Below are 24,807 nucleotides of genomic sequence, written 5' to 3' on the forward strand. Positions count from 1 at the left end.
GGGACTTTTAAAAGAGGGATAAAATTTTGGAGAGAACCACAAAAGAAAGGACGAGACGAAGCGACAAATAGAAAATTTAATCATGGAAGAAAAAATAAAAAAGGTGTACGACAGAAGGTGGGGAACAAGACGCTGCTGCTGCTCGCTTGTCGCGTCTTTTTTTTTGGGTGTGCCCGAAGGCTAAAAAATACAGGCAGCGAAAAGAAGGGGTTACCTTCTAGAGTTCCCCTATATTTTTTCTATTTTTCAACCAGGTTTCTAGAAAAGAGCGAGAGAGAGAGAGAGAGATTTTAAATCATTGGTTTAAAATCCTTTTAAACGAGCAAAGGATGCGATGTTGATTTTGAAGAAAACACGGTCCGCGGAATATCGTTAAAGAAAAGATGGTTTAGCTATTCGAGTTTCCAAGCCTCTTTAATAGCGTTATTCTTCTATAATTTAGTAGTTTTCCTACCGCGTGTTTCTGATAAGTCTGTCATAAATAAAGGGGTGTTTTCATTGGGAAATATTATCAAATTTTCTCAGATAGTAGGAATCCATTATCATAGGAGCTAGAATAACACTATCAATGTTTAGCTAGTCCACCCGGCATAATATAATAGAAACTGTAGCGTAGCTAAATTTAGTCGAGAACGGGAAGAGGGATTAGTTTTAAATGTAAGACGGGTACAAAAAAAGAAAGAAATAGTAAATAGAGTCCCCTGTCCCCGGGACAGGCTGCTTTTTTCATTCCTATTCCGTACAAATATATCTCCGATGTTCACACGCAAATTTAATTTCCTTCCATTACGTACGGTTCCTTTTTTTGGGGTTTTGGCAAGCTTGTTAAGGGACAGACCTCCGAGGGAATTTAGAAAAGGTACATACTCTAGAGCGGCAAAAACTACGCTACTCACATCGGCCTCTGCTTCGCGAAATGCCGGGACGAAAACTATATAGGAAAAACCAGCAGCTAAGTTAATTTCAATCCCAGTTTGCCACGCTATTTAGCGTAGGAGCCGTTTCATTTCGCTTTAGAGATATTAAGCAAACTCCGCGAGGTCACGCGGGGGTGCACGCGCGCTTATTGTATTATATATTAGGAATAACTTCTGTTCGACTCGAATTATTTAATAGAATGGAAGGTTAGAAGTCACGTTAAGCGATGACCGGATCTGTAGGACCTTTTCTAGCCTTATACGTATTAACGGGGTCACGGTAGAGTAACCTTTTCGCGGTAAAGGTATTACTTTTAGCATTACGAGTCTATTTTCCGCTATTATATTATGAATAATTTGTTATTGAGCCTTATAATTAATTCACTGGTGGCCAGGTTTTAACGAAATTAAATAAAAAAAATCAATCGATAAATTGATTCAAATTTAAACGGCGATCGTAAAATTTAAACACGCAATTAAACATGACGTAGAACTTGAAAAATATACAAGAACTAAGGCTTAGGCGTAATGTTATTGCTAAGAAAAAAATACCTCATACCTCGTTAAATTGGATTTAAAAAGTGTGCCATTTTAAATGAGACCCGCCGTTTGAAATTGTATAATAGATATTAATTTTAATTTTCTATCTTATAGGTTAACGTGGATTGGGATTTGAGCGACACCTTATGCGATTTCTACATCGCGGTTGACGTGACATGCAGCACGGCTTCCATATTTAATTTGGTAGCTATCAGTATAGACCGGTAAGTACATATAATAAACCAGAAAAAGGGTTAAGCGTACCCGAACATTTCATTTTCCACATTGTCAGTTCCGAGTCTTAATATTCTTTTTTTAATTCGGATAGACTAGGTCTACTTTAGGGAATAATTAGTACGGGTTCCAAAACAAATTAACGGAGAACGGGTTTGCTCTCTCTTGGAGAGAAGAAAAAAAAACCCCCCTAACTAAATACCTCTCTCTAGTCGTGGTGGAGAAGGTGGCTAATTCGAACGAGTCCCCTTTCCCCCCTTTCCAGGTCAAATTAGTATTAAAGGAGTTAGGATGAACTAGGCCTAGCGCGAACGCGACTTCACGGAGCTCTAGATTTACTAAACTTTTCTCGAGGGACGCAAAAATAATTCCGTCGGTGCCGAGTGTTGGCATGGCCCCCGTTTGACTGTGTATTACTTTCAATATGGAAATAGTAGGCTTTAGAGAGATAGCGGCGGCTGCAGTATTCGCTTAAACGGAAAAATAGCACCGACAATTTCTCAGTTCGTCTTAATTAGAGTTCGAGTCAATTATTCATTCGTAGCTTTCGTTTAGACGAATGTATTTGTTTATATTTATTTCAGGTTTATAGCGGTGACGCAGCCAATAAAGTATTCGAAACACAAGAACAATAAACGCGTCGCTTTAACAATCGCCATCGTCTGGGTTGTCTCGGCCGCTATCGGTTCGCCGATCGTCTTGGGTTTGAATACGTCACCGGAGCGCGTTCCCCAACAGTGCATTTTCTACAATTCCGATTTCATCATCTATTCTTCTCTCAGCTCTTTCTACATTCCGTGTCTCGTTATGATCTTTCTCTATTATCGCATCTTCAAGGCCATTCACGAGAGAGCCCGGAAGGCCACCAAGAAGAGCCACCCCGTTGGAGACAACCGACGGGGACTCGTCATAGAAAATATCGCGCAGACGCAGAAACTACAAGACACCCCAAAGTCCAAGCAACTCAAAAAGGGAAAAGGTAACTTATTCTTAAATTACGCCTAGTAATTTATTAAGATGGAGTCAAATTAAAAATACCACGAGTAATTAGACATTCTTTAGGCTATCATAGCTATTAAACTCCGGTCTCCATAATTAAATCAGTTTAAAATATTTTCACCACCCCTAGCGAGTGACTCCACTGAATGAGCACGAGTGTGCCACGGGTGAAACATTTCTACAGGGGCTATGGGAAAATACGTGGGGTTGATCCGCCTAAATGTTGGCTTTCCCTTTTCACCCAAAATATTTTAATTTCATCTTTGGAAGCTCGTAATCTTGTGTAAATTTAAAGGAAGCATTTCCGACATTCAATTGAATAATATTGGCTAACCCGTATCGTATTTCAGGGTTAAAAGGTCAAAAGAAGGGTCAACTACTACAAGTGGTGAACGAAACGGAACCAGTGACGAACACGGGTAGCGGTAGCCAATGCGAAGACGAGGAAGAAGAGGAGAATACGGGGGAAGGGGGCAAATCCCCGGACGAGGCTGACGACTGCCATATCATCACGAACGTCAAAACAACGGACCACTTCGTCCTGAGTACGGTGAACGAAACGGGGGTCGGCGAACGAAGCGGGGTTCAAGTCCCCGAAGAAATCGTGCCCTTTAACGGCAACACGGACTCGGGTTACGCGGCTTCCAACGTGGAAGAGACTCAATTCTTCGCCCAAAACCCCAACACGGAATCCCCCAAACAGAAACTCAGGTTGGATTCCGTCGAGACGGTGGGAGACACCGGAGAGGACGAAGAAGACCAGGAGGAAGAAGACTTGGAAGACGTCACCACCACCACCCGCTCTCGACCCACCGTCTCCACCATCTCGGAGTTGGCCCTCAGTGCCTCCAAGAAAAATGGAACCGCCTCTCCCGTACTCTCGGACTCGGCGGTCTCGGGACGCCCCGTTACACGTACGCACAGTGACTCGCTCATATCGGCCACCGACTCGAAGAAAAAGTCAAAGTTCAACATTGGACGCAAGCGGAAAAGTAGCCGCAAAAAGAGGGAGAGAGCTTCCGCCAAACGAGAGAGAAAAGCCACCAAAACATTGGCCATCGTCTTAGGTAAGATATCCATCCCCTAATCTTCAATCTATTCAAATTACTTATCTAAGTCAATCCCGCTCGGTCAGTGTCCCCCGTGACTTATCAGGGTTCTCGTGGATTATCCTATTCCATATATCTTGGAAGCAACTCGCGAGGAAACGGCTTAGTTCAATTTTAATCTTGGCGAAATAGCTAGGCATGGAATAATAATACGCGAGGAGATCCGTTACGCGTAGAAATCCTCGGGCCCTTGATCCGCCGCCGCTCTTATTAGAGATTTACGCCTGTTTATACAAATATAGATTATTACACAGCCCGCAGCAAGCTCGAATTTCTCCTAAATTGTAAATGGCCAAAAGCTTCAGGGGGGCCAGTCGCCGGCCATAAAGCTATAGCCCAAAATATAATTAACTCGAAGATATATAGAAGAGGGAAGATAACGCGGATCGTAAAGATCACGACCGGAATTCATCGCTTAAAGTAACTGAACGCTCTATAAAGCACCGCCATTATATCCGCTTAGACGAGGAGACTTTCCTAGAGGCGGATCTCCGAAGCTTATAAGAGATTGTCATTCATATTTCAGATAATAAATTAAACGGAAGTTATTTTTCCACTACAGTTTCTATATTATCTATCGTAAGAAGCGTTTTAGCACTACGACGTAAGCGGTACCGGTCAAACTCTACGGGGAAGCTAACCTTCAATCCAATGCAAAGATATATTGTCGGTATCCGTGTTTAATAAGGAAGAGATATTGTTATTACGATCAAGAGAGAGAGAGAAGCCGCTCTCTCGCTGGCTCGCTTGGTTGGATATTGTCCAGGAGAAGCTGTCTAATATCACGTCGGTCTCCTCCCATCTTTCGCTTATCTACTCTATCAAAGTTGTCTTTAACAAACCGGTCCGAGTGCCTTTTGCCCCCCATTTATATAGCGTTTAAAATACGGGAAAGATGCCTTCGCACCCGCAACCAACTCGAGATGAAAATATTCCGCGCTTTTAATCTTCCAATTAAGGCGCTCAAACAGGAAGGGAGAGTAATAACAGTAATGAAATGGAGTAATAGAGAGAGGAGAGAGAAAGAGAGAGAGAGAGAGAGAGAGAGAGAGAGAGAGAGAGAGAGATAGAGAGAGAGAGAGAGAGAAGATCTTAAATGGATAGTCGCTCAAAAAAAAAGGGTTGCGAAAAAACTTTTCCTTGTGATCTAATTTTAAATTTAAGTTGAATTGGACTTAATTAACTGTTTGTTTAATGCATTTTATTATTATTTTTAGGCGTATTTCTCTTCTGCTGGGTGCCATTTTTCACTTGTAACATAATGGACGCCATTTGTATCAAATTAGAGAGCTCCGAATGCCGACCGGGCATGACCGCCTTTTTGCTGACCACTTGGTTAGGGTACATGAACAGCGTCATCAATCCAGTCATCTACACTATCTTCAATCCTCAATTCCGTAACGCGTTCAAAAAGATACTGACAACTACGTGCTAGCCACGCCCCCTCCCCCCCTTTTTCAAAACGTTAAAAATCCCCACGAATCTCAATTTAATTAAAAAGAAAATAATGTAAATAAACAAATAAATTAATTTGACGAATTAAGAAAAGTTAATTAATACGGGAAAAGAAACAAAACAATTTCGTAATTAAAGACTTTCGGATATAAAATAATGTACAAAAAAAGTGACTATAAGTGTATATCTAAAAATATATATCTTCGTTTTTGTAAATATGAAAAAAAAATGAATGAATTAATTCTAATTTCGTTTTTAATTAAAGATGTTGGCGGATCGAACAAAATTAATTAAAATTAAGAGTTCCATTAAGAAATATTTAACGTTATTAATGTCAGATTATAAATTAATATTAAAAAAAAGAAAATACATATATATATATATATATATATATATGGGTCCTGACGTGTAAAAACAAACAAACAAAATAAAATAAAATAATGGAAACATAAACAAACAAACAAACAAACAACCCATAATCTCTGTGATTTTTCGTTTCTGTTACGTTTCAAAATAAGAACTATGGAATAATTAAAAAAAAGTGTTGATTATAAATTTCCCTGGTGTCAAATTTAATATATACTGCGTGTTTCTACGGAGATGATCATATATTGTAGCCTAGAGAGGCTAAGAATTACATAGAACCAATATGAAAACTTGTCTAATATAACATTTGATATATTTGGACAAAATCGTGACACACCAAGAAAGTTAGATAGAGACGTATAGAAATTTCTTATCTATAAGCAGACCTCGTTTTTCTTCGTCACGGGGTCTCCCCAGCCCCTCCCCCCTCCTCCGGGGAGAAAGGGGGCGTTCCCCTCAAAGGATGCGGAAAGAGAGAGAAAGAGAGCTACGGAGATGGTCACCCCGATGGTTTTTTCCTTTTCGCGTCGAGTCAGGCCTGGCATGTTTTTGGCTCTTATTCTCAAAAGAGTATAATAGAAGCGACAGCACCGAGATATCCTCGGGCGAGGGGTTCGACACTCCGAAGAGGAATGACACTATCGTACATTCGAGTATTAAGCGACGAATATTCCTACCATATTTAGCAAATAGTGTGGCGCCCCTCGCTTTCTCTCTCTTCTTGACTCGTTCATCTTCTCCAGGTGACGCGTCCTGACATTTAGATGTTGTTACCGATTGGCCCGTACCATCCCTCCCGCTTTCTTCCTATTTCCTAGGCAAACTACCGCGGAGATATTTCTAATATAAATTCCCGTAAGAATAGAAAGTAGTTCGAAGTAAAGAAGAAGAAGGAAAAATAAGCCCGAACTCTCTTTTATGGATAGACTACTCCGAAAAGAAGAAAGAGAGCGATTGACAATATTATAAGAGTAATGGTGAAAGTAAAGGCGTTAGATTCCGGTGATCGAAATGGTCTATTTATCCGTAACTCTATCAACAGTCAATCATTTCCAGAGAACTATATTTAAATAATGAAACGAAACCAATCCAATCGAAGAGCCTTTTTCTTTCGTTAAAATACATTATTTAAATACGGGCTGTTTCTGATAAGTCTGCCATAAATAACTATTAAATTTTACTAAGTTATAAATTCCGCTAAAGTTTCGATTAACCAATTTCAACTTTAAAACTTTATAACGTAATTAAAGGATTGTTCCGAGGCGCGAAGACGAAGTTTGACCGAAAACGTGACAAAATGAAAGGAATTTAAAATTGGGGGCCTTTGGCGAATAATATACTTGATTAGTGAATTTAAGGATTCGTCTTCTACGCACGCAGCCGGATTTAGACTCGAGGGTTAATCGTGGCGCGTCTCATTTTGCCCAACCAAATTACCGAGTAAGCTATAAGACCCCCGCATATCTGGATTATAAATAAACTAGGGCTAGCTAGCCAGTAATTTTATCCGAAAACCTTCTCAGAAGGCTTTGGGGGGGGGGAAAGCCATTGTCTACAGTGGTAACTCTCTGTCCACTATGGTTCACCGAATCCGTTGAAAAGTGAGGGCCACGAGGCTTTCTAAGCGATTTATCCCTTTCATTTAATACTTCTTCATTCGCCTCGTCTTCATGAACGAATGTTTTATAATTTTTTTGCCACCACTAGCTTGGTGATGGGGAAAAGAGGCCTCTTCTAATTGCGTTAATTGCGTTTTATTAATGATGTTTTTGGCAGCGTTATTAAAGGATTAACGTTGTTCCCGAAACTAACTAAAGAAACGTATAGTCCCTTAGCCCCTTGATTCCAACGAATATCTCTCGGTTTATCATTGAGATGCTTGAATAAAACAAGGCACTAAGGGAGTATAGTTAGAGAGGCGGCTAGATTTCTTAACTAAGTCTGCATTAGCTAAGTAAACGTTTTTACGATTACCAGCACCAGCACCAAACATTAAAGGGGTACTGAAAGTAATAATAATAATAAAACCGCCGATATAAATTTTATCGAGTGCGAACGAGTCTTAACTGAAAAATTAAGCACCGTTGCTTGTATACGGAAAATAATTTGGAAACTTTTAAGCCACGTATACGAGAGAGAGAAAGAGAAAGAGAGAGAGAGAGAGAGAGAGAGAGAGAGAGAGAGAGAGAGAGAGAGAGAGAGAGAGAGAGAGAGAGAGAGAGAGAGAGAGAGAGAGAGAGAGAGAGAGAGAGAGAGAGAGAGAAAGAGAGAGAGAAAGAGAGAGAGAGAGAGAGAGAGAGATACAGGGTGTATCGAAGTTAACATTTTCGACTCATAGAACCATCAAACTGTAAGTACTTTGGTATTACTATAATTACTATGCCTTTTTTATTTGGAAGACCCTGTACACAAGGCGCTGACCATGGTGAAAAATGCGGTTGGTTAGAAGGGGGGGGGCGCGGCGGCGCACCATTATTCTCGGAGCGATGACGCCTTTTGAAAAATGTTGACGCGTACGATAGCGCGAGCCTCCCATTATTATCTCGATAAAACATCGAAAGCATCCTTAACAAAAGTAACCCATGGACATCACAAATATCACATAATAATATCATTCTATCGTACCAATTACGTAATCACCTACGAATCAAAATAACTTTCTATATAAAAAGTTAGTGAATAAAGAAAGATCCGATTTATGTTTCTACATTAAATTGGAGTCGAGCGAGTTAGAACTTAGACGGACGGACTAGATTTGAGAGGGGGGGGGAATCCATTAGTTTAGGATATAGCCAAAGTTGTTCATCGTTGGTATTACGGCCGCCAGAGATAAGGCCAGGCGTCTTCCGTCCACCTAGCGGGCCGAATACGAATTAATTACGCGACTTAATACAAAATCTAGGCCTCCTTCAATTAACAGCGAAACCGGCTTTAACTCTATTCGCGCGAGATAGGTGCCGGTGACCAAGGCTGCCTCCAGTATCGTAATGAGCCAGCCAGAGGTCACCACCGTAGCTAAAAAGCATCATGGAGGATGGGGGAGGGTGTTTGGCCTAAATTTCGGCCATTAGATAAATCATTGTCTAAAATATTTCACACGCCCCCGCGACTAAATTCCAAGTATAACTTTTAAAAGGTCTATATAAATATATTTTAAATTTAGACGGTGTGACAGTGACAAATTAATACACGAAATATTTTATCACGAAAAACCAACCAATCTATTCAAGGGGATGAATAATAATTATCCATACCGCGTGACTTTGTGTGACGCGGGTCCCTTTGCTACGCGGCGCGATAGTATGGATGGCTTAAAGGTTACCTAAAATCAAGAAGTTATATCAGTATCTCAGAGAGAAGGTATAAGATGCCTTTGTATTCGCGCGCCATAGTCCCAGTCCCCCTTTCAAAATACAAGGGGGGGACGTAAAAGGAGGCGCCGGCCTATTTCGCTGCCTCTCCTCAGTCGGAAAATATGACTGTAATTTTCGTCACTCGCGTCGTCGCGCTGACGTGAGTTTTCAAGAACCAATGAGATGCTGGTTGTAATTTAGAGACGGGGATTAACTCCGGACCTACGTTTGGACTGGAGATAAAGATGGAAATCTGGCGAATTTATACCTTCTCCCTGAGATACTAGATATAACTTCTTGCTAAAATATAGTGTATCTACACGCTTCTTTTTCAGGATTATACGGTATTCTTTGAATCTCTCGGTCTACTCCTATCCCTAAAGCTAGCGTAAAACGAGATAGACTTTGTCTCCCCGGAAAGTTTGTCCAAGTTTTATCAAATTTTTTTTCTTTTCATTTCGCTGGTAAAAGTTTCCGTCTAGGTGGTTTTCGCTCGCGACGGACGGACGACTAATAGTTTCCGAGTAAAATTCCAAGAGCGTGAATTCCGACTAATGGGCCTAATTTGTTTCGGCGTCCGCCGTCCGGGAATACGGGAAACCTTATATCTCGCTCGCTCCTGACCCGTGAGCTCCCAACACTATACAAACTGACGGAGAGGCGACGACAACGCCTCAACCTGGCTGGCCAAAGGTTACTCAAAGAATACCCAGTCAACGGTATAATACCGCCCGCCAGACAGCACGTGCAGTACGTACGTGTGGAACGGATCTCAATATTCATTTCGAGCCATGATTTTCCAATCCGGGATTACAACTGAATCGGGGCTATGACGCGTTTTTTGATCCGGGCCACGCGGCTGGTGAATATATTTTGTAAGAAGAGCTTTAAGTTAAGAGTTTTCGGGTGGGGGTGTGGGGTGAGCGCGTTAATTAGGCTGCGGGTAAAAGACAAAGTGAAAGTGGCGTGGCACGCAAATTTATAGCGCAGTGTTTCCTGGGAGAAAATTCTTTAGCAACCATGGAGACCAATTAGAAGAATGCCAAAGATAATTTCGGCAGCATCGTGATAAAAACTATAAACAGCATGCGCTGACTATAAAAGCATTACTTAAAAGCAAAATTAATGACTGTTCAATTTACAAAGTCCGTTTTAATTTCCTGACAAGAAACCAACCGGTCAAAGCAATAACGCCGCTTGTCACGTGATAAACTGTAACCCTTTCGCCGCCACCCGTTGTGGACTAAGTTCAGACGTCTAAAAAGCGGCTCAAACTATACTCCTTAAATCTACTCATCCCTGTCCTTTGGCAACACGAGAAATTATTCAGTTTTAACCAATTACAATTTTAGAGAGTAAACACGCGGGAGGGAATTTTCAATCTATGATTAACTCGGGACAGTTTGCTCTCCAACTTAACTATTTAGGCTAAAAGGGTGGGGGGATGGGGCGAGGCGGGGGTAAAAGCCCCCGGAGGAAATGGGTTTAGGCAAACCAAGGTCTAATATCCGTAAACGTCAATCAAATATTATTATACCAGAAAATTAATAATATGCCGAATTTAAATTAACTATAGAAACTTCCTCGAAATCTCAACCGTTCAGTTAAACTTGGCTAGAAACTAATTCTAGAAACTACTCTAGTTAGTCTGTCGGGATAAGTAAACACTCTCAGCGGGGGATTGAAATGCAAACCGAATTCAAATCATTCGAACAAAAATTTGGGAAAATCTTAAACGGGCCATAACTTTTGTTCTATATTAAATATAACGAAATCGTCAAATACAGGTGAAAGTAGACAATAGGTAGAGTATATCCTCCTAGTTTCATAATCTTAATAACTAAATTAAAATAATTATAAAATTAATTATATCCTTACTATTTTTATTCTTATTATTACCCCTGGTGGGTGACTCGACCGAGTGTACACGAGTGTATCGCGGGTGAAACATTTCTACAGGGGCTATGGGAAAATACACGTTGTTGATTCAGCCTAAATGTCGGCTTTCCCTTCTAAAAACCCCAATTCCCCATAAATATAAAAAGCAACAAAAAAATAAAGGCGAGGGGTCGCTTTAGCTCCTCCATTAGGTTAAATTTTAGCGGGGGGGTCCCAATTTCAACGACAACTTTATCTATCAACTGATAAAGTCACCGTAAAAAGAGAAACATTCAGAGGGATAAATTAGAGGCGTGAAGCCATCAGGGATTTCCCCAAATAAAGACAGCTACCTAACTTCCTCGAAAAGTATAGTAACGAAAAAAGAAACCCCAATAAAAACTAAAAAAAAAAATAAACTGTCGAAAGGTACCATAGCAATTTAAGGCTACGAGAGCCCGATAAGAGAGCCGCGTTCGCATTAAACAGGATGATCTAAAAGGGGATGACCAAAGGTGACCACCACGTACCCTTCTTCTCTAACGAGCGAACGAGGCACTTGTCTCTCGCTCTGGCATCTAATCGTTTGAACCATCGCTTGCAGGTAATTGGAAAGGTAACTAACTATACAACCTCGTCAAAAATTAAATATTAACGAAAATGCTTGCGCTCGCCTAGGCTTAGAGCTCGTATAAGTTATACAACTAATTCAACACTCGAGGGATATTTCCGATGTATAATTATGGTCTAGACGACAATCTCTATACTCCTATATATTTTACATATCCGCAAAGTGCAACGCCAATTGAGTTAAAAAGGAAATGAAACTATACAGGGTGTTCCCGATAAGTAAAAAGGGCGCGTTCTTCGGGTCAAACTAAGTGCTAAAGAGTGTCACCTAAAACAAGGGGGGAAATAGTCATAGCAACACCCTGTATATTTCTTAAGGAGAAAGAGAGGGATTGAGTTGGGTAAGAGTGGCGGCTCTTAGTCAAAAGCAGACGCGAAATGGAATGAGTTTTCTCCGAGAAACGATGACAGCAATTGACCCAGATCGAAACTGAAATTATTCAGGAGGATAAACTGAAAAGGCCACCTTCCAACCCCCCCCCCCACCATCTTTTACGCGTCAAAATATCAAAGTTCGTACGTAACTCCCCCCCCCTCTCCGAACAATGTCTTTAAACAATGAACAAGACGATTTTAAAACGGGAGTACCATCATGAATTTAAGGGCATATCTACGTGAATATCGCCCTTGCATTTTAAATTTCGGTTATACAAAACAAAACTTGATCTTAAACCCGAGCTATTAATTCTCAATAGGCGTTTACTATTAACTCGGCTTAAAGCTAAATATTCTCGGAGTGAATGAATTAATTCTGGGGTGGTTAATTTGAATGAGAATCCATTTGACAAGCCACCTAAGGCGAGGAATACGTGGGGCCATTAGAAAAATCTTCAGTCTTCAACAGAGTTTCAAAATTATGAAGGAATACAGGGTGTGTACCAAAAGGGAGGGTAATTATAGGATCGAAGTATAGTTCAATGGGGAATAACCGATGAGATGAAAATCTTCTATACTTCTATGAGCAGAGCCGATTTAGCCCCCACAATCTATGACCATCGGAGTGCGCTTTGAATTTAATTAGCATTCTCTTTCAGTTTCTTACATAAATTTCTTAATAATATAAGAAAGCATTATTTACGAATATAATTTAGTTTTGGGCGTAAAAATTTCCGACGCTATAAAAATGGGCCACTTTTATTATCTTTAGACAATAAGAGTAAAAAAAGGTTGGGTTGTAGGTTCAACAGGCGGCTTATAAAATATTTACTCCGAGTTTTACAACCTGCCACCTATTTTAGCGTTACTTTCCTTCGCTTCCACGCAACCTGACTTTGCAACAAGTTCCCTACACAACCAAGTTGGGAATTAAATGAAAAGGTGACGCGACGCTATCACTTAAGAAAAGAGTTTCGGAGTCGGACAAAATGTCCGCTTCGTATACGGTCAGTAGTCACGTGGTTGGTTAACTGGACGTTCCAGTTCTAGAGAAAGAACAGAGCGAGTTTGGCAATTGGGGACTGGCGACACGTTTTCTTTAGTAAGATAACCGTGTTCCGTCTAGAGTTCTACAAGTATGTATTTAGGGATATACACGACCCAAGGATATGAAACGGGGGTGTGCTGGTGGAAGAGAAACGCTAGAACAAGAAGACGAGAGAGTCTCAGAGTCTCGACAAGAGAGTGAGAGAGAGTGGACGACCAAGAGGTCATCTTAGAGAGAGAGAAAGAGAATGAGTGTAAGAAAGAGGGGTTGGACACTTAGTAATTACTTCTCCAACAAACGGTATATAAACCGACATAATATTCCGCATCAAAACATTTGAATTTCATTAATAAATATTTCCCTAAATTAGTTTGAGATTAGCGAGTGTGAAACCCCACGATTTTTCTTAACTGCGGCAACTGCGAGGCGGCGGCAAGTTCTTCATCCTCCCCTTTTCCCTCCACCCTGACCCCTTATGACCTTTTTTGGTTTGTTGCCTACATCCAAAGAACGCCGTCAGGCCTCTTTCGTTCCAACTAAATTAAGACAATGACGCCAACGCTAGAAGAAACGTACCGCTTCCCCAGTGCCCCCGGTCATTCCTTCATTGTTTCAAACAGGTTAAACAGCGCGTTTCATCAGAGAGTGCCAAAAAGTCGCCGTCTTCCAAGAACAATTACAATGAAGGTAAGCGTATCATCCCTCTATATTCGGTAACGTTAAATTTAGCTAGGTAGGCGTTGCAAACTCGGCTTGAAACGCGACTATAAGGGTGTTGGGATCATCTAGAGGAGAATGGCGGCGGCGGGGGGGGGGCGGGAAGGGCCTTGGAAGTATGTCGTTAAAACGGTTCGAGACCATTTCCGCTTTCTTATTTCCCGCCCTGCACTTTCTCTGGAAGTTAGTCTTCATTCCAGGCGCACTTTGCAACGCGTAACCGGGTTCAACTAACGCTTAATGTCCCTTGTATGAAAACAACGACAGGGACAAAGAATTTTGCAAAATCGGTATCGGTTAGAGTAAAACATCGGTATCGACATCGGTTAATTTACGATATTAGCTATCACTCTTAATAGACGAGTAGGGTAGTTCCAATAGAGGTTGGTACAACAAAATGGTAACAATATCGTGGCCCGGTCTTTCGTGCAGGAGGCAATTACCCGCAGTTAGTTAATGGCAAAGTAGACTTGGAGAAACGGAATACGAGAAGAAAAAAACTAAAGACAACTGTAGAATTTCAAATGAAACTGATCGAAAAGAGCGGGGGGGGGGCAGAGAGAGAGACGGGGGTGCAATAAAAACAATCGAGACTTTGTTGGAATTCTAAATAAGCAAGATTGTTAACAAAAAAGGAATTTCGGGGGGGGGGGGGAAATAAACTGTATATAGGATTTAAATAGAAAAATATCGCCGGTATTTTATACAAAGATAAGAGGTTCTTTAAATGTCATTCGATCAAACTGACTAAGTAATTAGTTAATTAAAATGATGGTAAATATTTAAATTAACCCCGACAAAAAAGTGGTAGGCCAACATAGGCCGTGTCTTTTACTAATTATCTAAGCCTATTTTTCGACTAATTTTTGAACAAAAATAAGTCTATTTTGGACTAAAGAACGAACTATAGAACTGACTAAGTAATTAATTAAAATGATGGTAAATATTTAAATTAACCCCGACAAAACAGTGGTAGGCCAACGTAGGCCGTTTCTTTTACTAATTATCTAAGCCCGAGGGGTCGGACGTTTAGGAAAAAGTGTACGGGATTTCGAAATCCAATTTGATTTCTTCGGATTTCGTCGGATTTCATTTGATTTCATCGGATTTCGTTTGATTTCATTGGATTTCGTTTGATTTCATTGGATTTCGTTTGATTTCAGAATTTGATAAAATCCAATGGATTTCATCAAATTTTGAGATTTTTCCCGTGATTTCGTCGGATTTTGCTATTTTTACCGTGATTTCGACGGATTTTGCGATATTTCCCTTGATTTCCTTGGATTTTGAGATTTTTCCCCGTGATTTCGTCGGATTTTGTGATTTATTTTGATTTTGGATTTCGTGAATTTTGTAATGGATTTCACGATTTCTTTACTGATTTTGCTTCTGATTTTGTGATTTCTATGTTGATTTCGTGATTTCTATGTTGATTTCGTGATTTCTTTGTTGATTTCGTGATTTTTTTACTGATTTTATGATTTCTTTACTGATTTTGTAATTTCGTTGCTGATTTCGGATTTTTTATTTGATTTCGAAATCAGCATTGATTTCGGATTTCTTAAATTGGATTTCACGGGTAGCGTACGGGATTTCATGAATGACCGACCCCTCGTCTAAGCCTATTTTTCGACTAATCGTTAAACAAAAAAGTCTATTTTGATCTAAAGAATAGATCTACTAGAATGTTTGAAAGGCGCTAGCCTTTTGGGAGGGTTATACATAGCCAATTTGTCTCGTCATTGGGAGGCCACGATATTTCGCGGACGGACCCCCGAATTAGATCAAAAATTTCTTTTCGCGCCCTTGCCTTTCAATCGATGCTTAAATATAACGGGTGTTCCCGATAGGTCTGATGCCATAAAATAAAGGGGGTGAAAAAGAAACTTTCCACTCGCAGTTTGAAGCCTTTCATTTATGGCAGACGCGTCAGAAACACCCTGTACATGAATTGTAAAAGAAGCCCAAGAGGAAAGAGGGATCGAGATGGCGATAGGGATGCTTGGAGGAGGATGGAACAACCTATCAAATTTCTCACGCTCGACTAAATAAATCTCTAGAAACTCAACTAGAAGTTCAAAATGAAGAAGGACCCGACCAAAAAGGTGTGTGGGGGGGGGGGGTGAAAATATCCGAAAACTTTCAACGTAAAAATAAATGAGTTTCATTCAACCCGCGCACACGGCTACAAATTTGAAATTATTTTCAAACTAAAAATTTTCCACCGCACAATCTTTTAATATCTAATTTTGAAATAATATTTCTATTAAGTTTATTTAGCATTATCTAATTAAGCATAACTGATCATACGGCTAAATAAAGACTAGAGTGAAGAGGGGTGTATGTAATTAATGAAGTTAATTATTAAGCTTAATTAAGAATAACATCTGGAGGAAACCACGATTAAAGAACGATTTCGATTCTTAACAGCAGTTAATAAAAATAATAGCGTTAAAAATAGTACGTAAACGACCTTTCCTTCGGTACAATCTCAGCTTGAGAATGAAGGATGGCATTGTCAAGGGATGAGGAAAAAACGGTTGTTGGAATTATAAAGAACGGAGGAAGTGCGGGAGGATGTGGTGGCGAAAAAGGAGGAAGTACAATTAGCATAATGAATAGAAATGTCAAATCCGAATGTTTCTCTCCGATAATACGGAACCGTTTCCCCCCCCCCCTCCCCTAGGGCCATTAAATATACAATAGTATTTAGATTACCCCTCCCCCAAAATGTCTCATAGATATCAGAAACGTATAATAAACCTTAATCCCCTTAGTAAATATTTATAAAGATAAATTATACAGTATATCCATTTTATTACATACGTTTGGGAGTGTTTTAGAAAAGGACCCATTTAAATTTAATTAAGAAGCTGAACGACATAAGTAATTCCAAAGAGGACTAAATCTTCAGGTAGAATTTGGTTTATACAACAATGTATGTTTTGAATAAATGATTTATGGTACCTTCAAAGGATAACTGACCTAATTTCGCCTATAGAAGCTTCAAGCTAAACCCTCCCGCCCCTTTTCGAGAAGATCAAAGCTAAACTACTCGTAGTCTTTCAAATTCAAAGAGGGAATAATGAATTGTATCTTTTTCCAAAGAATCACATCACGTGTGTACTAAATTAAAATTTATAATATAAGGTCTATTTCTCTTTTATTTTAAATTGTAGGCATAGCTCTTGGAAGAAAATTGACTCGGGCTAATTAGGCCTAATATTGTCGCTCGCTGATTGGTTTAAAAATCGCCCGCGTTTTTTAATTCGCTAATATTCCGGGGATAAACTCTAATATGGGGCTTAGCTTCTTGAATTTAACCGCGAAAAAGAGGTGGCTTTCGCTGAATCGAAGTACTCTGTCAAAAATTCGACTCTATTCGATATATAGTTTCCAAAAAGTTGGATATAGGAAAGAATAACGGTTAACCAACCCCCTTCAGAACTATCCAATAAACGGGGAGGGTGAAAGGAGGAAGAGAAGAAGGGGGGGGGGGTTACATCGGGAACCAAAAAATCGGTTTTCGATTAGACGATGGCTAAGGCATAGACGCTATATCCGTTTCTATTCCCTATACAGGGTGATATTCAATCATACAGCAAAATATCAATGAACTCAAAAGAGAACATCCCGTTGTATTTCGGTTACCCTTTTTGTTACACCCTGTACAAATATATAGATATATAAATAGAATTCAATAGTAGTCTATTTCCGTTAACCGAGTTACGGAGAGCTAAGCCCCCCCCCCCCGAAAAAAAATCAAAATTTTTCTCAAGGAAAACCTAATCGTCCCTTCGCAGTTTTCTAACTTACAAATCGAGGGGATAGCCAATCGAAAACTTGGCCTCGAATTGGTCGCATTGACACGGCTTTTGTAAAAAGTTTATCTAAGGCAATTTCAGTATATACCAGTTGAATTTCACTCGGAAAGAATTAGGGCCCAGTTCACGGCGCAGACCCGAACCCCTTAATTCGAACTAAAGATTATCGGGGAGGTTAAAGTTGGTCAAAGCGCCTATTGATAAACCAAGTCTATTTTCCGGTACATTTCAGGAGTCATTTAAAGTTGGCCAATTATTGAACAGTCTCTTGATCATTTTATCCAATACAGTTATTTTGCCCTATTCGCATCTTGGTTCGTAAAAAACCCAAGATGCCAATATAATATCCCAATGGCCAACATTAAGAAACTATTCCTATTACACGCTTGAAAAGCCACTTCAAATTGAAACATTACTTATAACTAATAAAAATAATAACTATGCATTGTTATAAGTAAGGAACATTACAGCTTATAGTCAATATTTTCCAAGCGGGTTAAAGGTTATATATATATGAGAGAGAGAGAGAGAGAGAGAGAGAGAGAGAGAGAGAGAGAGAGAGAGAGAGAGAGAGAGAGAGAGAGAGAGAGAGAGAGAGAGAGAGAGAGGAGCTAGCAAAGTGCTATTATAAATAAACTATTAACTAATCCATTAGCGAATTAATAGGACAGGCCAAGTTTCCGACGCAGGCGCAATGAGGATTGTCCCTGTAAATTGTAGTTACGTAAATATATAGCGTGCCTTAGGTCTAATTAGTCACCAGTTGATAATACATGGCGTTATAGTCAGACTTTATCGTTCCCAAGACGATCATCGTCGTTTTAATACGCAATGTATAATATTTTAATGATACATTTACACCTTAAACCGATTACCAGAAGGGCGTAACGATCCTTTATAGGCTATAGCGTCAAGAGGGGACTCCGGGCTTCATTTCATAGCATTGTTTTTAAAAGATGGCAGGCCTTAGAAGTTTTCCTACCAATATCAGGGTTCACACAGCTTTTGGAAAACAAATTTCCCTGAGATTTCCAGGTTTTTCCCCATATACTTCCCTGAATTTTCCAGGTTCCCCCCCCCGTATATGGAGTATCCTATGGAGCAAATGTTAACGAAGGAGGGGGGGGGGCAAATATGACTATAACATACTCAAAGGACATGCCCGTATCTCTAGTAGAACCTGAGTTATGAGCCTCCAAAGTATAGTGTAATGTTAATCCTATGGAGGGTGGTATGTTTATGAACAATTTGCTTAATTACTCGGCCCCTGTTTGACGCAAATTTCCCTGAGTTTTCCCTGAATTTTAATAAAAGTTCTAAATTTCCCTGATTACCCTGAATTTTACTAAAATTCGAAATTTCCCTGATTACCCTGAATTTTACTAAAATTCGAAATTTCCCTGATTACCCTGAATTTTACTAAAATTCGAAATTTCCCTGATTACCCTGAATTTTACTAAAATTCGAAATTTCCCTGATTACCTTGAATTTTACTAAAATTCGAAATTTCCCTGAGGTTTCTGTCAACTATTTATTTCCCTGATTTATCCAGGTTTTCCAGGTTTGTATGAACCCCGCCAATTAATTTACTTCTGACCAGAGAGGAAGTTATTGAATTATCTCGGGGGGTCGCAGTCATTTGAACGGCGAGATCTCCCTCCCCCCCTCCAAACTAAACCCCAGAGTGCAAACGTCATAAGATTCGTCGTAGGAACCCAAAGCTTTTAGTATCCGATGGGGACGCTGACCCCTTTCCTAACACCCCGAAACTCGCCCCCCCCCTTTGGTTTCATTTCCGCGCTCTGATTTTTGTCCCGCAAAGCATTCTGGGGAAACTGGAGGAGATGTTTCGAGAATTTTAAGTTATACCGCGTGACCAATCGGGCGGGCGGGGGGACTCCATTTCTGATTGGCCAAGCTCAAATTTTACTGGCGAATTTGCCTAATTGACCTCGACCCCTAGCTCCTTTGTGAAAAATTACGCTCGAATAACAATTAGTTTGGGGCCGCCGTTAATTAGATTTTTAAATTAAACGAATGAGAGAGTCTCGTTTTAATTAAGATCTGGCGTATTTCAACCGAACTGAATTGAACTATACGCGAGCTTTGAATATACAGAGTGTTCCTAAAGAGGGGGGGGGGAATTGTCGAATACAGTGATGATGGGATAAACTCAATCAAGAATAACTTTCCCCTCGATAAAAACATCAACTTTTAGAAATAACTTTTTGCACGCCCAAAACTTCCATGATGACAGACAGTAAGATTATTTGCTCCAATAAGTCGCTAATCCAATCATGAGTGGAAGGATTAAAAAACTGTATTTCCTTCAGAACTCTTTTTTTTTTGGTAACTATATACCACATCGCAACCTTAGAAGTCTTAAGGCACCCTTTGACAAAACGCGTTATTTAAATCCATTCCAAGATTGCTAAGGCCTATCCATTTGAACTTGTCGTATCAAACAAACCGTAAAAGATCATCTGATCAGTCTGGGTAAGAAAAATCTGTCAACTTTACTCTCTGTAGCTTGTTACCTCAGCCACGAATACGTACAACTACTAGGAATCCTCGCGCCCCAATATCTCCCACGCTAATTTTGTACGCGGGTTTTGAGGGCTAAGCCTCGTAATTTCATTGGTTAGTCGTCTAGCTAGCTAGCTCTCCTAGCTCAAAATTCGCCTAGATAGATACGCGATCATTCCAATTAGCCGTACGCATTCCCAACTTATCTTAAACGAGAAAGAGCCTCAAAATAAATTGGGTAAAAGTGAAAATAACCTCCTCGAAGCTAGACCCAAGTTTGTTGTTATTTTTGTGGCTGCTATTATTATCAAAACAAGCCCCTAACCCTAAGATCTTTCGACCCTTAAAAAGTTTCCTAGTTATTTAAAAACTTTCCCTAAAAGAAAAACGGGCCTAGATAGGCCTTGAAGGGATTCGCGACGCGCCGAGCAAAAAGAAGAAGGAGAAGAAGAAAACGAATATATTTTCAAATCGCTCCAGCGCCGCCCGCCTAAGCTGCGAAACGAAACTCGCGAAGAGATAAAAAGTTGCGCCGATTTAAAATTCTTCATTTCCGGACGCCCAAGAAATCGCCAATCTCAAGACTTCAATACCACCACCCTCCTCCTAAAGTTTCCTTTAAAGAGACAGTATCACGACAGGTAGAGTTGCGGGTGCCAAGTTTTCACATTGAAAATCCCTGTCTTTTCAGGGTTATCCCTGACCAAATTTTGATACCAATATCCCTGACCATTTTAAGGTGTTTACCAGAGCCCACTTCATAATTACACCTGGCTCATATTAAGCATTGCTCGAAGCACGGTTTGATATACCAAACGAAATCTCTGACTTATCCCTGACTTTTTAAGAAATTTTTTTAAATCCCTGACTTATCCCTGACTTTTTCTCCGATTTTCTGTATCCCTGACTTTTCCAGGTGATCCCTGACCATTTTAAGGTGTTTACCAGAGCCCACTTCATAACTACACCTGGTTCATATTAAGCATTGCTCGAAGCACGGTTTGATATACCAAACGAAATCTCTGACTTATCCCTGACTTTTTAAGAAATTTTTTTAAATCCCTGACTTTTTAAGAAATTTTTTTAAATCCCTGACTTTTTCCCCTATTTTCTGTATCCCTGACATACCCAGGTGGTCCAGGTTCGGTACGAACCCTGTAAAGGGATGCCTCTAAAGTTTTAAAACAATCCCAGACTTGACCTTTGACCTTTTTAGTGTAAAGTAAAGCTTTTTCCGTTGGTATATGTCTTTTTTCATTTCCGACTGGGGGTGGGGGTGAGGAGACGATTCAAACCCCCCCCCCCCTAAATTCTTTCCTGTCAATAAATACCAGTCTAATTTGAACCCCCTTATCTAAAAACTAAGGATTGAAAAGAAGAGTCCCTCGTGTGGACAAAGCAACTTAATCTAAGAAATAAATATAAGCCTAAATATAAATCGCAATTAAATCTCGAAATTTCTTAGAAAAACGGGGCTATAATTCCTATATTTATAAAATAAAGATATTTTTAAAAAAGTATAAATTTATACATCATAAAAAAAATATATTGGAAAGAGAGAGAGAGATTTTGTAAAGATATTATCGGTTAGAGAGAGAATCGGGATGTTCTTATATTTTTATAAAGAAACTGAAAAAAAAAATAATAGAAAACTCAGCCCGTATAATCAGGGGTAAATGACGAAAGGAGTTAGAGACGCTAGCTTCCGTAGTGTAGAATACAGTGGGACCTTGAAACGTCATAGAATTTGTAACTAACGTAGTGCCATCTTTGGAACCGTATTGTAAATAAGACCACAACCTTGAAAATTTTCCCTTAAAATCTCGCGCCGCAAGGTATTCTGGGTAAAGTAAAATGGCGGGTGTCGATGTTGTCAAGACGTCTCATAAATCAACCCAATATAATTATTATATTCAATCGCGAGTGAACAGTGATTTAAAGAAGAAAGATAAGTCAACAATTTGCAATTTGAAGCCGGGAAAATCCTCAAAATGTGTTCAAACTTGTTTTGCCGTAAGTGCGCTGTTACAGAGTCGGCCCAGTGAGCCAAGGCTTAGTTATTTTTCCGAGTCAGTGCCAGTGGGAACTGTGGGATCAGGATCAACTGTATCTGTGACCAAAGAAATTAAAACAAGTAAAACTGTATTGAAGGATGCAAAAACGCAATGCTACATTTTACCATCGTTGGATAGCGCGGCCCAAAAATCGGCAAACGAATCCAAATCCATAGGAACACAATGTAACTTTTCACTAAAAGAAAAACTAGAAACACCGGAACAAAATCAATCACAGCTTCCAAAATTTGAAGACAAGGTGATTCAAACTAATATTATGGCAGCTTATAGAAGTGTGTCTAACTGTGCTGTGCAAACTGTGTCTGGTGATGATTCAATGGACCTACCAACGGATAAAAGCCTCATCCATAAAATAATGAAAATTCTGCATTGTCAAGAATACTCGTCTTTAAGATACAAGGTTTGATTTATATTTCCATACTAGTATAACCCTAAGATTCAAGACATACTTTGGTGAAATTAGGTTTCTTAGCCTGACTTATTAGAAAGAGACTTTACCCCCTAACTTCATCAATATTTCTCGTTAAGCCAGGGGTAAATAACATTATTTACCCCTGGTTAAGCCAATGGTTTTTGGATATCAACATGAGGCTCTCTACTTTTATTTTAGGTGAAAAAGCTTATAAGAGGCGAGTTTGCTATAGAAATAACTTCAAGTAAAGTTACTGGAATCTTCAACGATGAACGTGATCCCATATCTGTTACTGTCACCGAGAGTGGGAAAATTTGTTTATCAATACTATTCAAAGAAGATCGTATTGACAACATTCTCAATTTGAGTTCTTTGGATGAAGGGAAACTTCAAGAATATATTCAACTTTTGCTCTTTAAGCCAGAAGTCAATAATAAAGTGTTTTGTACTGGCGTTGACAAAAACAAAATTAATGAACTTCCATTAACTCGTGTCATTAACAATCCAAAAATTTTAAAAATAATAACTCCAACACTGCGGTACCAATCTAGTGATTGTCCGGTAATTTTTTCAAAGACACAACCAGTACGGGGTGAAAAATATTTGGAAAAATGTCAAAACTGTAGATTATTGCAAAGAAACTTGTCAAGAGTATTGAAACGAAAAATTGTTGAAACACCAACAAGAAATTTGAAACGAACGCGAATAAGTAGCAATTATCCATTATCGTTTTTGTCACCAAAAAGTAGAAAAGTAAGATTAAATCGTGCCCAAAGTGCAAGAAGATTTATTCAAGAAAAACTAAATAAACTTCAAGCTCTAATTAAAGAAAAAGACATAAACTTGAATGATAATCAGTCAAACGAGCTAAGCCATCTTGTAAAGCTTATAAATTCAGACCACCCAGAAAAGGTTGACGATATCATTAATGAAACATGTAATGAACTGCCATCCAGCGCTGAAGTATTGAAAACAATTTGGAAAAGGGATTCAGAAAAACGTCATCACGAAGATGTAAAGAATTTTTTTCAGGACCAAATTAAAAACAAGTCTGGTTCTAAACAAAATCGCTGGAATATAATAACCTACAGAATTGCCTTGGCCATTTACACCAGGAGTAAAGCAGCATTTGAAGCAATACGTGACTTTGGGATTCTTCAACTTCCTAGTCTTGACACTGTGAGAGCCAAAGCTAAAAAGTACGACAGTGAACCTGGAATTGATTTTAAATACATGAAGGATCAATCTGAAAAATATTCTTCCTTCAGAAATGAAAAAATAAGTAAAGGAGAAAAAGAGCCCCTTGGTGAAGGTGTTCTCATATTCGACGAAGTGAAAGTTATAGACCAAGTCATATGGAATTCAAAATCTCACGCGTTTATGGGATTGGCCATGACAGAAGAGGAATTTCCAAGCTTGCATGACGTCTTTTCTAATGCTCACAAAAAAACACCAACCGCGGCTCAGTATATTTTGCAATTTTTATGGAGAGACATGTCCTCAAATTTTGACGTAATAGGCCCTTATTACTCTTCAAGCTACTCAGTTAATATATTTTTTATGATGACAAACCTTTACGAAGTTATAAGAATATTTGAACAGTTTAATTTCAAAGTTATCGGCTTGGTTTGCGATGGAGCTAGCTCCAATCTTTCTCTTATGAAGTTGACAATGAACACTAAAGGGGCGTTTGGATATAAAAAAGAAAATGGCAAATACAACTTCGATGTATCCCCTAAATTTAAGCACCCGTTTGCTATAGATAGATATATTTATTGGATAACTTGCCCTACTCATGATTTAAAGAATTTCATTGGCCAACTATACGCATCTAGAGAAGATGGGCCAAAAGATTTTACCAGAAAAGGAGTTAAATTTGGATGGAAGCAAATAGAAGATCTTTATAAAAGGGAGGAGGAAAGGGCAAAGAACGGCCAAATGCGTTTTGTACCAAGGCTTTTAAAAAGCTACATTATTAGAGATGCGTGGACAAAACTAAATGTAAAGCCGTCTAAAATCATGCAGCAACCTCAAGTGTTATCAGAATTGTACACGCATTCACAAGACAGCAGCGCAACTAAAGATAGCCGTTCTGGAGCTATGCAATGTTATTTGTACTTGCAAGCCTGTAATAAGCTTTTTGAAAATGGTTTACTAAATAAGGGAAAAATCGACTGTAAAGATTCATTAATTTTGAAATCAATTAGGGAGGGATATACGTTTTTTGAGGAGTGGGCCAGTGAATTATTAAATGAAAATTCTACATTCCAACCAAACAAAGCGACACAAACTGAATATATCTCCTGGCAAACATGGGACCTCCTTAGAATTTGCGTATTTGGAATGGAA

At 39.3% G+C, this 24,807-nt stretch overlaps 2 protein-coding genes and 1 long non-coding RNA gene across 6 annotated transcripts in view; 2 read left to right on the top strand and 1 right to left on the bottom strand.

The window, feature by feature from the left end:
* Dop2R (dopamine D2-like receptor) overlaps window positions 1-5,790 on the top strand; it is a 58,084-nt gene extending 52,294 nt beyond the window's left edge. For both annotated transcript variants that reach the window (XM_089853438.1, XM_089853439.1), the window contains 4 exons: window positions 1,572-1,681; window positions 2,276-2,670; window positions 3,041-3,757; window positions 5,017-5,790. In XM_089853438.1, the coding sequence (XP_089709564.1) occupies window positions 1,572-1,681; window positions 2,276-2,670; window positions 3,041-3,757; window positions 5,017-5,234 (1,440 nt within the window). In that variant the 3' untranslated portion in view covers window positions 5,235-5,790. The remainder of the gene's footprint in view (window positions 1-1,571; window positions 1,682-2,275; window positions 2,671-3,040; window positions 3,758-5,016) is intronic.
* Window positions 1-24,807, bottom strand: part of LOC149623048 (uncharacterized) — a 109,842-nt gene that overhangs the window by 75,609 nt on the left and 9,426 nt on the right. The gene's annotated exons all lie outside the window — the stretch shown is intronic.
* Window positions 16,131-23,299, top strand: LOC149623051 (uncharacterized). The gene is made up of 4 exons (XM_089853427.1): window positions 16,131-16,221; window positions 22,229-22,446; window positions 22,657-23,211; window positions 23,288-23,299. Exons 1-4 carry the CDS (start codon window positions 16,131-16,133, stop codon window positions 23,297-23,299), a joined length of 876 nt encoding a protein of 291 aa, XP_089709553.1.

This window comes from Phalangium opilio, unplaced genomic scaffold, assembly GCF_054372755.1.
Source record: "Phalangium opilio isolate 3A_F unplaced genomic scaffold, DU_Popi_V2 ptg000115l_1, whole genome shotgun sequence".
NCBI classification, from domain to species: Eukaryota; Metazoa; Arthropoda; class Arachnida; order Opiliones; family Phalangiidae; genus Phalangium; species Phalangium opilio.